At 63.6% G+C, this 16970-nt stretch overlaps 1 protein-coding gene across 3 annotated transcripts in view; it reads right to left on the bottom strand.

The window, feature by feature from the left end:
- Window positions 1-2214: 2214 nt before the first annotated feature.
- The window catches only part of RGS3 (regulator of G protein signaling 3), a 54952-nt gene continuing 40196 nt past the window's right edge, over window positions 2215-16970 (bottom strand). The window contains exons 11-16 of one of the 3 annotated variants that reach the window (XM_026049388.1): window positions 10278-10913; window positions 8028-8101; window positions 5082-5183; window positions 4418-4479; window positions 3944-4110; window positions 2215-3477 (exon numbers count right to left, since the gene is read on the bottom strand). In XM_026049388.1, coding sequence (XP_025905173.1) covers window positions 3292-3477; window positions 3944-4110; window positions 4418-4479; window positions 5082-5183; window positions 8028-8101; window positions 10278-10913 — 1227 coding nt within the window. In that variant the 3' untranslated portion in view covers window positions 2215-3291. Of the gene's footprint in view, window positions 3478-3943; window positions 4111-4417; window positions 4480-5081; window positions 5184-5290; window positions 5407-6921; window positions 6975-8027; window positions 8102-10277; window positions 10914-16970 lie in introns of those variants that run through there. The other 2 variants (XM_026049390.1, XM_026049389.1) reach the window with 2 other exon arrangements.

Below are 16970 nucleotides of genomic sequence, written 5' to 3'. Positions count from 1 at the left end.
ATCCCGTGGCATCCTCCAAGCCCTCCTGCTGCTGCTCCAAGTTTCCGACCTCCTTCACTCACAGGGCTCCAAGAAGATCATGCAGCTCCTGAGCATGGGGGGCACAAAGCTGCAGCTTCGGTGCCACCACTGGGACCATGCTGAGACTCACACTGCGAGATCCCAGCAAATGCACCAGCGTTAGCATTCCCAGCCGAGCTTTGCTTCCCACTCCCAGCCCTGCCCCTCTTAGAAATCAGAGCACCTTCAAGCAAGCAAGGGTGATGTTTGCAGAGTGACTCAGACCAACTTGAACTGCTGCTAATAAATTCTATTGCAGCAATAACCCAATTTATACCATTAACGTGGGGCTGCTTCCATTTGGTCTGGGCAGTGCCCCCAGGTCACCCTTTCTCTGCTTTCTCTATGCACTGGGGCCTCTGCTCCTTGCCGGGACGGCCCCCGTGGCAGAGCAGCAGTGCATCTTCCAGGACACGCACCAGATCCCTGCAGCACGTGCCTCGAAGCAGCTCCAGTCCCACTGCCTTCCTGCTGGGCAGGTTCAGGTAAGTGCGGTGGCAGAGGCAGCCGGGAGTCAGGCTGGAACAACCCGCAGGAGGGTTGGATGCTGCTGGGAGTCATCGCCGCAGCCCTGGGAGGAGACACTGGACATGAAGCTGAGGTCAAGAGAAGGTGTCAAGTGAAACCCTCCGGATGGGGAAGGAGAAGCGTCAATGGCTCCCTGGGAGCACCAGCCAGCAGCACGGCTGCGTTTCCTCCATCGCACAACCAGCAGCATCTGCTGCAGATGTGAAGAGCTGGCTTGGCCGCAGTGCTCAGCGGGGCTGCAGTGCTGGTGTTCCCGCAGGCAGCATCCCGTGGGACGCCCAGGGACCCTCCGTGCGGGCCGGCCGGGCTCCCAGGAGCAGCGTGGAGCCCCATGGAGCAGCAAGGAGCGGGGGGCTCCTCAGTGCGGAGCCCTGTCCCAGCTGCGGGTCAGGGTCCCGCCACGTGGGTGCTCCCGGCAAGGAGCCAGGCCCCGCTCTGCCCATGGCCGTGCCGCCGAGCCGACCTCGCAGCGCGGGGTGGAGGGCAGGCAGCAGCCCTGGCAGCACACTGCTGGATCCCAAATCCTGCCAGCTGCCGCGGAAAACACTTTCTTGGCTCCCAGCACCCACAAGCAGAGCTGCTAAAGCTCCTGGGGGGCCAACACCAGGTCCTTGGCCACCACCAAAAAAAGAAAAAAAAAAAAAAAAAAAAGAAAGAAGAAAAAATAAGTCTGGTTATCAGGAGCCCCTGGTTCTACATATAGACCCAAAGGCCGGCCCTGGAGCCACCTGGGCCCGCCAAGGGCTGGTGCTGGGCTTGCAGGGAGGCTGTGTTGGCCACCACGTGCCCAGACAGCTCCTGGAGCCCAGATCGGGCCAAGCAGCAGCCCGCGCCAACACCCTGATTGGAGGTGCAGGCACCGCCACAGCCTCCAGGCAGCCCCTGTGGTGCCACCAGCTCCACTTCCCCTCCTCGCATCACCCTCTGGGGGACGCAGCAGGGGAGAGGGGGGATCCCAGCCAGGGCCCAAAGCAGACCGTGTCTGACAGCCCTTCCCCACGAGCCACAGGCCCAGCTGCCACGGAGCTCTGTGACTGGCACACGGGGACAAGGCTGCTCCAAGGTGTGGGCGACAGAGCCCCACGACGGACTGGAAACATCACGAGGACCAAACACGCCATGAGCAGCCTCCACAAGCACTGTGACAGCGAACGCGCTGGTGGACCCACGGGCTTCCTTTGCGGAGCCCCACGGCTGGGGGAGCTCGGCAGAGCCGCGTGGGGTTTCTGCTGCTTCTTTCCTTGGCGCCGTTTGCATCTGTCCCCAGCAGGACTATAAACTACACAGGTCCCTTCTGTTTCTGGCCGTTTCCACATACAGAGGTTTATGCCCTGCTGTGTTTAAATGCTACCTGCAGGAGCAGGCCTGGGAGGCTAGTGCTGGGAAGAGCTTTCCCTGCAACTACGGCCTGCAGCTGTGCCTGGCCCTGGCCCTCAGCCTCGGCGCGTCTGGCAGCGGCTTCACTGCTCAACAAAGCTCTGAAATTCACGGCACGGGATTCTCCGCCCTTCAGCTACGCACATAGCACTACGCACCTCCACAGAGCCAGGCAGCCCGGCTCTGCCAGGGCCGAGCTGCCCGCAGAAACATACCACCAAGAAAAGGCAGGTACAAGAAATTAAATTCTCCTTTTATTTACCTATGACCATGACAATGTATTTTTGCTAGCCGCAGAGATGCTTTGCACTGTAAACTCAGCACCTGGACGCAGGCAGTCTGTCCAGCTTGGCCAGGTTCAGCAATAACCCGCGATTCTCCAAACACACCATCGTTATCCAGAGTAGCGAGAGCGTCTGATTCACAGCGCTGCTGATCTACACCGTCCAACCTCTGTCGTCGGGGAACGATATATACACCAGGCTCCCCCAGCGGCCCGCTGCTAGGGAACACGCCGTTTGTCACATAAAACCTGCAAACTTAGAAAATTTTGTACGCACTCTTAAAAGAGGAGGCATCCGTTCCGCTGGAGAACTCCGCCGAGACACACACAAATATTGCACTTGTAATTTCAGACCAGGGAGGGACACGAGGATTTCCTATTACACAGCAACGTGTCCAGCTATAAGGAGGTCAATAAATAAACCAGGAGGTGAGGGATGGGATTGCAGACGTGCAGCGCAGGGCCCCGCTGCTCCCCGGGGCGAGCGGCCGCGAGCGCAGGAGGCGCCGGCTCCTGCCAGGCGATAGCTGCGTCGGGGCGCGCGGGAGCCAGGCCGGCACGGGGCAGCACAGCAGCCTCGGGGACGTGGGACTGGTCCAGTTCACGAGCCCTGTGTCCGGGGAAGATGTTCACGGTGGAGCTGTTTTCCCCTTGCTGCAGCCCTGCACAGAAGTCCTCCTCCTCCTCACCAGGTCAGGATCCCTCGCCGCTGTGCAGGAGCGCTCACAGCCCAGGCGTGTGCTTCACAGTAGTCTTGTGGGAGCTTCCCTCCTGGCTAAAATCCATGCCAGAGCCACCCCAAAGGCGTCGTACCAGCGATGGTGAGATGGGGGCGATGGAGCAGTACCAGACTGCTTGGTTTGTTGGTCCCCTCGGCCTCACGCTCGGTGCCTTCGCCTGCCTCATGCCCGGCTGCTGCAGGAATATGGCTTGGGGCACGAACACCAGCAAGAAGGCAAGCTCCGGCCCTCTCCCAGGAAGGCCAACACCACCCGATTCCATGTAAACACACAGTTCCCACTGCCCCGAGAGAGTCCTTGGGTCTACAGTGGGGAGCTGGCTTTCTTCTGGTTAATTATGTCTAAGTACAAGTCAGAGCGGAGGAAGCGGGGGTAGGAGTCCTTCTCCATGAGCCCATAAATCCTCTTCTGAGCGAGGTCGAAGCAGCTGCGGGTGATGTTCTGCAGGTTTTCCTTGGTGTGCTCCCGGGTGTAGGAGTCCAGGTTCACCTGCAGGGCAAGAGACGAGCCCGGTGAGCGGCTCCCCGAGCAGCCACCGAGGCCCGGCCATGCAGCCAGCTGCCGACCGCAGGCACTCGCTGGCAGGGCCCTGATGAAAAATGGCTTTGGGGAGAAACCCCTCAAAAAAGCAAGTGTGAGCTACAGAGAGCTGTCCCGCCCCGCACACTGCACTCGCGCTCTGCAGGGCCACCACAGCAGGTTGTGCCACCATCTACCACAAGGACTTGCCAGGGAGGTGCAGCTCCTGTCGTCTGCAGCGACGGGAGACGCCGGCAAAGGCACCGTGAGGCTTAGCTGGTCCAAGCCACCCTCAGCAACGTGCGCACCCAGGTCCAGGCCTGCTGGCACAGGGCCGTGGTGTAAACCCAGCACTGCACAAGAGCCGAGCGTCCCTGCTGTGCCCCCCAATCCCCAAGGGGGCCCAGGACGGCTGAGGTCCCGTGGCTGCCCTCACCTCCTTGCAGGACTGGATGGCAATGTACTCCGCAAAGATCTTCTTGGCTTTGGACACCATCTTGGACTGCGATTTGATCTTTTTGTACTCTTCGCACGCCAGCCAGAACTCCAGGTTCTCCTCGCTGAACTCGGTGCGCAGGAAGGCCCTGAAGGCTGCTAGCCCATCTGCAGAACAGGCACATCGCTCTAAGTCCACGGGAGCAGCCTCCACTGAGCCCCCCTCGAAAGCCGCAGCCTGAAACACCTCTTTCTGCCTTCTCTTGGAAGCTCCCGGGGAGCCCATGGCTGACCTTGGCTTCTCAAGGCACCACGCACAGAGGAAAAGGGCAGCCTCATGTCTAGCCCTCTTGCACCCCCAAAATACCGGATGGGATTAAAACAGGAAATCCCAACTTTCCCTATTTCCTGAGGAAATGCCCCCATCCCGATATTCCCCTGGTGGAGAACAGAAGAGGAAGAGGAGGACACTCACACTTGTGAAGCAGCAGTTTCTCCAGAGACTCCCCCCATTTGAGAGCTTCCTCTGGCGTCGGCCTGCGAGAGAGAAGGGCTGCACGTTGGCACGGCAAAGCAGCGAGAGCGACAGGAGGAAAATCCAACATAAACAGAGCTCCGAGCTGCTTGGGACATCCCAGCCAGCAGCAGGAAACCCTGAGCAAAGCCCAAGAACGGGGCCACAAGAGCTGAGCTGGGCAGACCCGGGTCCGCGGGCAGGCCCCAGCGCCCTGGGTCAGAGCCAGCCGTGCCGGGGACCCTGTTGTGGGCGGCCTCCCCACTGCGAGCAGGAGCTCCCCTCCCGGCGCGTGCAGGGCCGCGCGGGCCTCGGGGCGCAGGGACACCGAGCGCCAGGCTGCTGGAGCGTCTCCAGCCAGAGATGGTTTTGCAAACCATCCTACAGCGACTCGGATTTTACGTGCGGGCGCTGAGGGAAGGCAGCCACGAGGGAAATTTCCATCTCTTCCCAAAGGCTGCGCTGCCTCTGGAGAAACCATTTGGAGCAAAACTGCCTGAAAAAGGCTCCTGAAAAAGGCTCCTGCAAAGAGTGGAGCTGCTGGCCCACAGGCTCCCCGAGCCGCCCAGCCAGGAGGCTCGTCCCGCACGCGCAGCAAGCTGTGCCTCCCGCTCGCGCTACCTACTTGAGCGACTTGAGCACTTTGTCCAGCTTCCCGCTGGGGTGGCCTCCCGGAGACTCATTCCGCCGCCGGAAAATCCCCAGGCGGTTCTTCATGTCCTTGGCTCTGAGCGGGGGCAAGAGGAAGGGTTAGTAGTCACGCGAGGTGGCCGCGGAGCTCGCGCCCCAGGGACCCGCGAGCAGCAGGGGCTGCGGCTCGGCCCCAGCACCTACTCCTTCATGGTGTGCCGGCGCTGCAAGCTGCCGTTGTGCGGCCGCTGCACACCCAGCAGCATCTCCGAGTGGAACTCCAGCGGCTGCGGCTTGGAGAGGTCCCGGAAAAAGGGCATAGCGGCGGCGCCGGGCAGGGGCCTCGCGCGGCGGCCGGCCCAGCCAGATGCTCGGGCGCTCTGACGCCGGCTCCGAGCCGCGCTCCCGCTCCGGGCCGGCCGCTCCGGAAGTGGGAGGGCTCAGCCCGCAGGAGCTTTAAATGCTGCCTGGCGTGAAAGAGCCATGTGTGAGTAAGGGCTGTGTCAGCGCCCGGCCTGGGCCGCGCGGCTGCTCCGCACGGCTCCGACGGCCGTTGCTGGGGTAACCCGGCCCCGGGTGGAAAATCCAGCACCCGGCAGGATAGTGGGGCCTTTCAAGAGCCCGGGGGTGGAAAACAAGCCCGGCAGGGATTTACGAGCGCTATTTATGGAGCCCGGGCGGCCGCAGGAATGTGGCGGCCAGGCAGGGGTTAAGGGCTGCGCTCGCGGCGCTGGGTGCGACGCTGTGGCTGGGCCGAGGGGCTGCTCCCCCATCGGGGCCACCGGGAGAGGCTGCGAGGAGGGCGCTTGGACACGCGGCACTGCTGGGCCCGAGCCCTTGGCCCAGCTTGGCCACGTGCGGGAGCTGTGGGAAGAGTCATCCTGGACACAGGGCTCCGAGATCCCCCAGGCACGAGGACTTGGGTGGGGAGCACCCAGTGGGACCCCCTGCTCAGCCTCATGGGCAGCGTGAAGGCTTTGGAGCGGCCGCGGCAGCGCTGCAGGGAGGGACAAGCGGCGTCGGGCGAGGAAGGGCGCGGGCGATGCTGTCCCCTCGTGGCACCGCTCCCGCATGACACGGGGCACGGAGGCGGCGCGGGGACACGTGTGGCACGGCGGCACCTCGAGCCCAGAGAAGGCAGCGCCGGGACACACGCGGTGCCCAGGGCCACATCCAGACCGCACCTTGGCTCCCACATGCACCACTTGGCTGCACGCGGGGCTGCCCATGCCCACTGCAGCCCGCGGGACACACACAGAGCTTGGCCGCAGCTTCGCGGCCACCTCGTCCCCACCGGCTGCCACCAAGCACAACCGTGCGAAACGCGGAGCCAAAGTCAGGAGTCGCCCTCCACGAACACCACCTGCCTCCCATTCCCCTGCCGCCCGCAACGCCGCCACGTGGGACAGCCCCAACCCCTCCACGGGGCAATCGGAGCGGCGTTCCCAACATAACACATCCCACTCAGGTTCAACATAAGACTTTAAAGCAACGAAAAGCGCCTGCGTGTGCGCAGAGAGGCAACACACGTGGGCTACTCAGGTGCCATTCAACCAGGTAACCCTAAGGTGCGTGGGTGCTGGCAGCAGGACCGGCTCTCAGACAGCCCTGCTGCTGCACGGGCAGCACCTGCACAGCTCTGCAAGCGCCCGAGGAGCAGTGCTCACTGCGCTCCCAAACCACAGCAAACAGATAACCCCAGCGCTCGTCTGGGCCACGCGAGCTACGGGAGTACAAAACGCACCGGCAAAAACGCTGCAGTGCCAGGAGCCACAGGGCTCCGTGGGACAGAGCGAGGCCGCGGCCCGCCCCTCGCTTCCTGCCTCTCATCCTACCTTTCCAGGTACCGCTCGGAAAAGTCCACCATGGTGTGGTACATGGGGAGGCGTGCGCTGGTGCCGGCAGCGGAGGCGAGTGCCAACGGCAGCTACTTGCACCATAAATAAATAGTGGTGGCGGCGGTGGCGCGAGCCAATAGCCGGGCCGGGCGCGCGGCGCCGCTCCCCGGCGCATCCCCGGAGCTCTCAAGGTGAGCGGAGGGAAAAACACCCCCCCGCAGCCGCCTCCGACCCCCGGAGCGCCATGCGGGACCGGGCTGCAGCCTCCCTCCCAGCGCCTCTCCGGAGCTGCAGGCACGCTGCGGGGGGGCAGCGTTCCCCTCGAGGATGGGAAAGGATAATTTTAATTCCAAGTGTGTGGGGGGATAATAACAGGAGCTAAGAATATCCAGCGGCAGCGGTGGCTCGCGGGGCAACAGTGCCGCTCGCTGGCAGCGCGCGCAGCCAGCGATGCTCACACGGGCCCGCTCGGCGCCGCGGGCAGCGAGCGCATCCTGCCTCTGCTCACTGCTATAACGCCCTGCCAGGGGACACAGCCCCTCACGCCTCCGTCCCCACCGACCGGTGGCTGCGCTGGCGGGGACGGAGGCCGCACCCACGTCCTTGCAGCACCCGCCGCAGGAGATGCTCTTTAGGGTGCCGGCCCACAGGGTGGGGTGGTCCCTGAGCCAAAGTCAGACGAGGAGCAAGGCCAGGCGTGGGGCTCAGCCAGCGCCAGGATCGGCCCGTCGCTCCAGGCTGCTCTATGGGAGCCCTTCCTGGTGCTGCGGATGCTCCCCGCTCCCTGCCACGCAGGACAGCAGGAAGGAGGCCCCGGCACGCAGTGCAGGCTGCTGCGCGGCCTCTCCCTCCCCACAAGGGCTCCCCAGCCCACCCAAGCAGTGGCATCATCCTCGCGCCCATCCAAAGGTGGGCCACTGCCTCCTGCTCTGCCCTCCCCCTGGAATTCGGGACCTCCCCAGTGAGATCCTAACCCATTCCCACCACCACCTTGTCCTTTTCCTTGCAAAGCTCGGGAAAAGGGGATGCAGAGGGACGCTAAGGCACGGGGCTGAGATGCTTATCCCCAAAAGCACAAGGAGCTGATACGACTGGACACTTACAGACTTTTGCTCCTCTTCTTGCGGAGGGTCTCGTCCCCTTCATCGCAGCTGCACTCGGCGTCCGCTCCACTCAGCTGTAGGGGACACAGAAGATGGGTGGGTGTCATGGGGGCCCGTGCGCAGTCTCCAAGGGCTGCCCAAGCGCCCACCAGCACGGCACGCTGCGCTCCTGCTGGCACCAGCACCCTGGCATGCCGCACAGGGTGCCTGTCACCCCCTCACCCCATTGCCAGCAGGTGCCAAACGCTCCTATTGCCGGGGTCCTGCAAGGGTCCAGCTCCCTTCCTGGGGCTCTCCCAGCCTGCAGTGCCCCACGTCTGAGCAGGGTCAGGCCGGAGCCACCTGCAGCTCCCCCCAGCACCCCAGAACTTGGTGCCACCGGCCATGCAGGGAGCACCGGGGCAGTGCACAGAGGACTGACAGCACCACGGCGGCCTCCAAGCCCCGGGAGCACCAAGCAGGCTACTCATTCCCACCACTAACACAAGGCAGCCCAGGCAGATCGAGGAAACGCTGGAGGTGACACCAGGCGGGAGGGTGTCAGGGCAGAACTGCCCCCCCCGTGAGGGCAGAGCAGGGTTCGGGTGCCCCTCTGCCCACCCCTGCTCCAGCCCCTCTGTGCCGCCAAGCACGGCCGGGAGCCGCCGGTGTCCCGCAGGGCCCCGCATCGCCGCCGGGACATGGGCGCTTTCCAGGAGCGCCAGCCCACGCCGGGGCCGTGGGAACCCGCGGAGCGGCCCGGCCTCCCGCCTCGGGACACTTCCTTCCATTCTGCGCTTGCCTTTCCGGAGTTTATCGGGCCTGAACAATGCGAGGGCCGCGAGCCGCCTTCCGCCGCCAGACGGGCCCCGGGCAGCCCGCGCGCCCGCCGCTTCCGCCCATTGTCCCAGCGGCTCCGCTGCCCGCGGGGACCACCGGCCTCGGCACTCGCGGCCCCGCGGGGAGAGCGTGGCCTGCGGCGCTAAGGGTGCCAGCGAAGCAGGAACCCTCCGAAGTGCACCGGGGGATGGGTGGCCCCACCGCTAAGGCCACCGGGTGCTGCAGTCGCGTACAGAGCCGGCGCTGCCGCCAGAGGGGATTCTCGAGGGCAGCGCGTGGCCTTGTGGTGTCTCGGGGAATGTGATAAAGTGCATGTCCCTCCCGCAGCGCCTCCGAAAGCCCTGCCGGGGCTGGCGAAGGCCAGTGGGCAGACATGGGGGCCCAGGCACCCGCACGCCGTCCTGCTGCTCCATGGCTGTGCTCTGCCTCCGGGGTGCCCACCGAGGAGCGACTCGTGCCACAGGACAGTGTGCAATGGGCTGGCCAAACAGCGGCCCTCGGGCTGCTGCCCCAGCCGCACGAAGCACGAGGCAACCCCGCTGTGATGACAGCCCAGACGGGCCCTAGGGAGTCGCCTGTAGCGCACGTGGCCACAGCAGCACCGCAGCTGCCCTGGGACACAGGACCCTGCACAGCCCCGGGCTGCGCGGCGAAGCCTTGAACAGCACAATGCAGCCCCGAGCCCTGCGACGCAGCCCCGAGCCGCGACGCTGCCCCAGGCCGTGCAGTGCAGCCCCAGCGCATGCGGCGGCACCCCAGGCCCCACAGGGTAGCCCTGGGCCATGCAGCGCTGGCCCAGGCCGTGCTGCCCCAGGCCACGCAGAGCTGCCCCAAGCCGCACCGCGCTGCCCCAGGCCGTGCAGCCCTGTGCGGCCAACCCGCCAGCCTCAGCTTGCTGTGCAGAGCAGAGTGCCTGGGGGAGGCCGGCAGCCGCTCTCAACCCACCCAGGGTTTCAGCCAGGGCAGGTGGGACAAACACCGCTTACCCCCCGAGCTTCGCCAGTGCGTGGCCGCTTCTTGTGGGACACAAGTGCAACGAGTCTGGAGGCCGCATTGGGAGCCATGGAGCCCCACACATGCCCAGGCAAACAGGCCTGAGATCCTATGTGTTGCCCAGAGCTGGCTGCTAGCAGCACAGGAGCTGTGGACAAGCCCTGCTGCCACAGATGGCTGGCGCTGGCACCCCCGGCACGGCTCATCACCCATCCAGGAAAGGCCTTAACAGAGCCCTGGGTTCACCCCGTTCCCTCTCTCCCCCACAGCAGGTTTTTGGCTCCAGGCCACAGCGCAGGGAGGCATCACCAAAGACACATCCTCAGCTAGAGAGAGTCGCAGCCCACTAGCCCACACCCCTTCCCATGCCCAGCAGCAAGCCCGGATGCTCCCCCATCCCCATGGATCCCCGCAGCAGCTGGCACCTGGCTCACGTACCTTCCTGTGCGCCGAAAACAGCAGGCTGAGCTGGTGGATGGAGCCGCCGTTCTTGGCGAGTTCCTTCTTAAGGGTCCGGGGCGAGGGCAGGGCCCAGTGGCCCTTGGCGGCCTGGCTGTCCGAGCAGTTGAGGGTGGTGTCGGAGGTGAAGCAGTGGCCCTTGGCCTCCTGCAGCAGGCTGCCCTCGCTGTGCGTGCGGCGCCGCAGGGAGCTCTGCACGCTCAGTGTGTACGCGGCCTGGCAGCCCGACGTCTCGATCATGCTGCTGCGCTTTGCCTCGTTCCGCTCCAGGTAGGGCTCGTCGCTGTCCTCATCCTCCTCCTCATCATCATCCTCCTCATCGTCATCCTCGCCATCTGTGAGGCCGCCTCGTGGGGCCGCCGCGCTCTGGCTGAAGGTGCTGTCGAGCCGCAGCTCGGGGATGACGAAAGCTGGCGTGGAGCTGGGCCGCCCCTCGGCCCTCTCGGCGGCCGGGGGCAGATTCTCAGTGGGGAGAGGCCCCTGCGCAGGCCCCAGAGCCGCCTTGGGCTCGGACCCAGCTGCAGCCTCTGTGGCCGGGGGAGCGTCTCCTGCTGCAGCCTTCCCCTCCCCGGCGTGCATCGGCCCTGCCTTCTCAGCGTCCGTCTCCAGCATCTGCTGCAAAGACAGAAGAGAAAAAATAGGGATGAAAATGGGAGCAGCCCAGGTCTCTTCCTGACCACGGGCCATGGAGCCACTCTGCTCTGCTAGCCCCAAGGCCAATCCATGCATCCCAGCAGCGGGTGGCGGGTGCCCGTCCCTCCCAGGGCACCCAGTGCCCATCCCTGGCCCACAGAACGGCGACTTGGGGGCCCAAGGAGACCTGTGACCACAAGGATCCCAAGGAGCCCCTGGGCACCCCGCAGACACAGGCAGCACCACGGGAGAGGGTTTGGAGGCAGCGCAGGCTGCGGGGGGCACCACGGCAGCACAGCAAACGTGGCGAGGCTCGGCAGCCCGTGGGAGAGCTGGCCCCGCCGCCCGCACCCCAGCGCACGTGCCCAGCCCGCAGCCACTGCGGGGCCTCGGCCCTGCAGAAACAGCACCCGGGCTGCTGGCAGGCGAGGCTGGGAGCAGACGGGAAACCAGGAACACCCATCGCGCTGCTCCGGCCTCTCCTGCCCCGCGGCAGGGAAACACAAGGGGAAGCACCAGCCTCTGTGCACCCAGGGCCCGGCCCTGGCACCACCACCGCACCAGCCCGTTCTGTGCACAGGGATTCCTCCACCTTCCCATGGAGACGCGGCCCCGCTCGCCAGCCCCTCCAAGCCTCCCATCCCAGCCGGTGCACTCAGCCCTCCCACACTGTGGAGCCCGTTCCCGAAGCAGCTGTTTGCATCCAGCTGCCAGGGCCTGCCGGAGAGGCAGCCCCGCGGCTGGGTCACCCCCAGGGCAGCCCGGGAAGGAGCCGGCCCGTACCGGGCTGGCCTGCGACCACCCTGGCCGGCGGGTCGCGCTGCCTCGCTGCAGCCAGCCTTTTAGCAGCACCTCACCTGCAGCCCCAGCAAGCCGAGGTCAAAATTCCCATGTCCACGGGCCTCTTGGCAGCTGGTGACCAGGCCGTGACACCCAGAACCACAGCCCGTCCCACCTGCAGCACCCGCCCCAGCACCCGGCACCTTTGCGGGGCTCACGGCCAAGGCTGCGTCCTTGGCACCCTTACAATCCCATGGTCATTTCTTGTAAAAAGGAGATTCTTCCAGACTTGTCGTGCAAGGATGCGATTTGCACCAATGTTTTATTGATTCAATTTATATGTTATTTCTCTCACCATCATTATCTGCATTATTGCATGAAATAATTATAGGAAAAACACACATGGCCCTCGTGGCCTCGCTGCAAAGCCCTTGCCCCTCCCTGACAGCCGCCTATCTGTGCAGCCCTTCAGCTTCATCTTGCTGCTTGCCCCCATCAGATAAGGCCCTTGAAGGAAATGAACAGGCTCCTTGAAAATGAGAGACATTTTTGGATTAAATTAAATCTCTGTGCTAATTCAATCAGAGAACCTGCTGCTCTTCGGCAGTGCGGAGCAGGAGCCTTGGCGCCCAGCAAGGTTTCCAGCTCAGGCTTCCAACAGCGTGGGGCTGTGAAGCCCCATCCTCACAGCAAGGGCAGGGGCCCGGGGCGCCGCTGCACGCGCTGGGGACCTCCCTGCCACGCAGCCGAAGGTGCCCTTGCTTGGCAAGGCGTGCAGTCCTGCTCTTGGCTCCGCTGCGGAGGTGCCCCTGGAGCATCCCCTACCATGAGCACCAGGACCTACAGTCGCTTCAAGCAGATGTCCCCTCTCCACAGCAGTCTGTCCTGGGTCTCCCTGTCCTCACCCACGAGGTCTAGAGGCTCTTCTGCATCGTTCTCGGAGGTAAACACGCAGCTCCAATGTGGCACAAGATCCAAGGACAGGAGAAAGTAGACAAAAACCCAGCCTTGAGCCCCAGCACAGCTTTAGGGGTGGCCTCAGGAAAGCAGGAGCTTTGCTGTGAGATCAGTGGACGGGCAGAGAGCTCCAGACCTGCTGCCGCTCCTCTGCCTCTCCCAGCCTCTCCAAGCAGATGCTCAGAGGACAGAATCACTGCGTCAGGTCTCAGCAGCGGGTGCACAGGAGAAGGCGCAGGGTGTTCTCCTCTCCTGCAGAGAGGCGGCCACGACCATCACAGTCTCCACTGGGCTCCAAGTCTTCTCCAGTTGGCCATGAAGAGGTGCTGGTTAGAGCAGGGTGTTAATCTCGGTCTGATTTAGCCCAGTTTGCCTCAGTGGAGTCCCTCTGGCTTTACATTTGAAGGATGAAATGATGCTTTTCCCAGCCTTGCAGTGGCCCCGGGGTTTTGCCCGGATTCCGCTCGTCCTCCTTGTTCAGATTCCGTCCCGCTCTGTGGAAGGCATCGTTCACTGCATCAAAGGCCCTCCTGCAACCAAGACAGGGCAGAAGTGCAAAGCACCTGCTCCTCAGGCTGTAATTAGATCAATTTTCTCGGGTTGCTGCTGCTCTGACGCCAGCAGAGCAACCAACAGCCTCAATTGCATAATTATGAATATATATATAAACAACAATAAAGCATTTCCTTAGGTGATGTGCCCCGTCTGGTGGCCACAGCTTGGGACTTCCAGCTGGGGAGGCTGCACCCCAGCTACGCCATGGCCAACGCTGGCCCGTCCCAAGTGCCCGGCACTCAGGTGCTGTTCCAAGTGCCCCAGCACTCGCAGCCCCCCTTAAATCTGCAGCTCTGGGAAGCCAGAGGGTTTTTCAGGATTACTTGAGGCTCTCCCGATTTTGGAAGTTATGCTCCCAGCGGTCCTGTCCACACAAACTCTGTGGCTCAAAAGCAGAGCTTGGACACGAGAAACCTGGATTCTGGCTTTCCTAGCTTTTGGAAGCTTAGGGAACCCAAGCTAGTGGATGCTTAGGTTTTACAGCTCCAATTTTTTCTTGCAAAGCTACAGGTGAAGGAGGACTTAAGATACTTAGGAGACTTGCAGCACCCTGTGCTCAGGAGACTCTTCAGCCAAATTCAGGAATTCGGGAAAGGAGCAAGACCGCAGCAGATAACACTGGAGCCGAGTGTGAGAGCCAAGGACACGGCACGCAGACCGCAAGGCCGGGAGCCGCAGAGGCGGCCACCACCTGAGCCGGCTGCCCTGGACGGCAACGCCACACGAAGGAGGTGCCACCCCGGCACCCGTGGGTGGCCTCAGCCTGCAGGTAGCAATGACTGCTCACCACAGAGCCTCCTGTGCAGCGCGAGGCAGGGCTGCATCCCACAGCTCTCCCGGGATCCTGCTGCTCTCCTTTGCCATCCTCAGGCTGAACGCGATAGCCCAACCAGCCACATTCGTCATTTGTCCTAGGGGGGAATGTCACTAGCTCCAGCTCCTCTCAAATCTACCTTTACCTGAGGATGCTCCCTCCTCATGTGCTCCAAAAAAAAGGATGGGAAGGAGAGCACATCCTCTCCAGGGGGATTTGGGGAGGACATGGTGGGCAGATGAGGATCGGCAGCAACCCTGGCGTTGGCAGTGATGGGCACAAAGGGCACATCCCTCCTGCAGACAGTGCTTCCGCGGGACGAGAGTGCACATCACCCAGGGAAACACCAGCATTCCCAAGGGAGGTATTTCCAGCACGTGAGAGAAAAAAAAATCCTACTTTGATTTTTTTTCAGGTCAGACTGTGCCCACATCCAGAAAGCCACAAACAGCCCCGTGAAGCGCTACCGACCCTGCGAGCGACGAGCACCCCGAAACTTGTAAGAGACCCTTTGCAACAGACTAAACACGTGGCAATAGAAAGCAGCATCAAACAAGTGCTACAAGGGTCAAGAGGAAGGAAACACCACCAAAAGTCAAAGCAGAGCTCTAGAAAATCAAGAAAAAATGAGTCCAAGGCAGTTTGCAAGCATGGCCCTCGGGCTCCTCGGCGTCCCGGGGCAGCAGTGCAGCGCTGAGCTGGTGGGGGTACCAGGATGCCAGCGCTGAGTGCTCAGCAGGATACGGCCCTTGGGCACCGCTGCTCCCACAGGCGCTCGAGGGACAGGGACGGGGCGGAGGGGAGGTGCAGGAGGCCAGGGCGCCGCCGCACGCAGGCCGTCACACCAGCTCCCTGCTTCATTACCGGACCCATGAATAATTGATCACTAGCAATTAGCGCAGCAGCAAAAGCGAGGCCTGGCGGCTGATACTGAGGAGCCGTGTGCCGTGGGGCTGCGGCAGGGCAGCCGAGGCTGGGGGGCGGCCACTGCTACCCACCGGATCGCGCTGCGCCCCAGCCGGCCCCGAGCCCTGCAAGGAGACAGAGTGCTCGGCAGGAGGAAATGATCCCATGTCAGCAGCCGGCGCTAATCCCATTACCCTGTTACCGTCATCCCCAATTGATGGCTCTGGAAATCCGGCTTCAGCAGGGTATGGTCCGGCCCGGCACCGCAGCCATCACGCTCCGTGCCGGCCGCAAGGGTGACAAGCCACCCTGTGCTGGGTCCCACAGCACTGCCAATAGCTGTCGTCGGGTGAATCCCACCTTGTGCTGCCAATTTAAGCTTTTTTTTGGCCCTTTCAGGTTTAAATCCCTCTGGTGAGGCTGCCAGGGCCAGGGCTGGGCTTGGGATGGCACTGGCTTCCTGTCCAGCTCCAAGAGAAGCCGTCTGTCCCTTGTAGGACCACGAAGCAGGAGCTGCCGCCACAAGGGTCTCACAGGATACTCGAGGGCGCCGGGTGCTTTCGGACTCAACCCAAAGTTGCCCAGGGAGAGAGCCCTCCCGCAGCCCGGGGCGCTGCCAAGCCGGCACGTCCCCAGTGCCGGTGCTAACGACCGCACGGAAACCCCCGTCCCGCGGCACCGCTCACCTGCAGGGACCTTGGTGTCCCCAACCCCTCCTGCTCCTCCATGCCCCGAGGCTGCCGGCGCAGCCTCTCCGACGAGACACCTGCTGAGAGCGGCCGCCCCTCGGCTGGATCCCGGCGGCAGGGACTGAGCGAGCAGCATCCCCGGCGGCTCCGCGGACGCAGCGCCAGCCGCTGCCTGCGCCGTTATTAATGTCCGTGTCAAGCGGCAGCGGGAGACGCCCCGGCCGCTCCCCAGACGCCGTGGCCTCTATTTATGGCTCCACTGGCCTCCCCCGAAGGCACCACCACCAGCTGCCCAAAGCGCCCGGCCGCCGTGCCGGGAAGGAGACGTGTGCGGAGCCCCGGGCTCACCCTGCCCCGGCAGCAGCACCGAGCTCTGCGGTTCCCGCTAACTGAGACACGGCTGCAGGTCTGCAGGCGTTTTTTTCCACTCTGCAACAAGCAGGGATGGGATTTAAAGGGAGGAAAACTCCCTGAAAAGAGGTGCTCGGCCCCAGCAATGCCACTGTCCCAAACAAACGGGAGGCGCGCTGCCTCCCCACGGCACTCTCCGTGCTGAGCGCAGGCCCCGCAGCGGTGCCTGCCCACAGCACGGGGTGCAGCGGCCACCACTCGCCCATGGCTGCCTGCTCAGTGGCCAGGCTCCAGTCTTGCCCACCCAGAGAGGCCGGGACCCAGGAGTTCGTCTGTGCCGGGTGACGCTGCCTCGGGTGGCTGGAAGCTCACGGAGACAATGTCCAGCTTGCAAACAAGCCCCACGGCTCTGCCTCGGGGGAAGAGGCAGAGTGATGGCAAAGAGGAAGGCAGGAAGGAGCATATCCCACCATCCGCAGCAGGGCCGCCGGCTCGGAGCAGCGTGCGCAGCAGAAGAGCTGCCATCAGGACGTGGACTATAGCAGGTGCTCCTGTGCTCCCTGCTCCAGCCTGGCCCGACCCTACGGAAAGACCTGGCTCTTTCCCCTATCCTGCTGAACCCCACGGTCACATCCTAAGCAAGGAGACCCCGGTCACTCCTGGCAGACCCCAGCACAGCCCCACGAGGGCCGTGCAGCCACAATGGGCCTGCGGTGCCAGTGCTCAGTCCACAGACCACCACAACCTGCGCTGCCAGAGGGGACGTGGGGCGGATCCAGAGCAGCGTCCCCACCACGTTACCTGCCGGAAAGCAGCACACGACAGGAGCAGAGCGGGGGCGGAGTGGCAGCCCAAGCCAGTGCAGCAAGACCCTGCAGAATCAATGCCAGCGTTTGCTGCCATCACAGGGAACAGCCACCTTGAGGATGAGGCTCCAGCACGGATGCTCCGCCTGGGACCGACACCAGGAGCAAACCCATACAAAGA

This window comes from Nothoprocta perdicaria, unplaced genomic scaffold (genome assembly GCF_003342845.1).
Source record: "Nothoprocta perdicaria isolate Ctin4 unplaced genomic scaffold, notPer1 scaffold_6, whole genome shotgun sequence".
NCBI lineage: Eukaryota > Metazoa > Chordata > Aves > Tinamiformes > Tinamidae > Nothoprocta > Nothoprocta perdicaria.
This window is presented reverse-complemented; position numbering and strand designations above follow the sequence as displayed.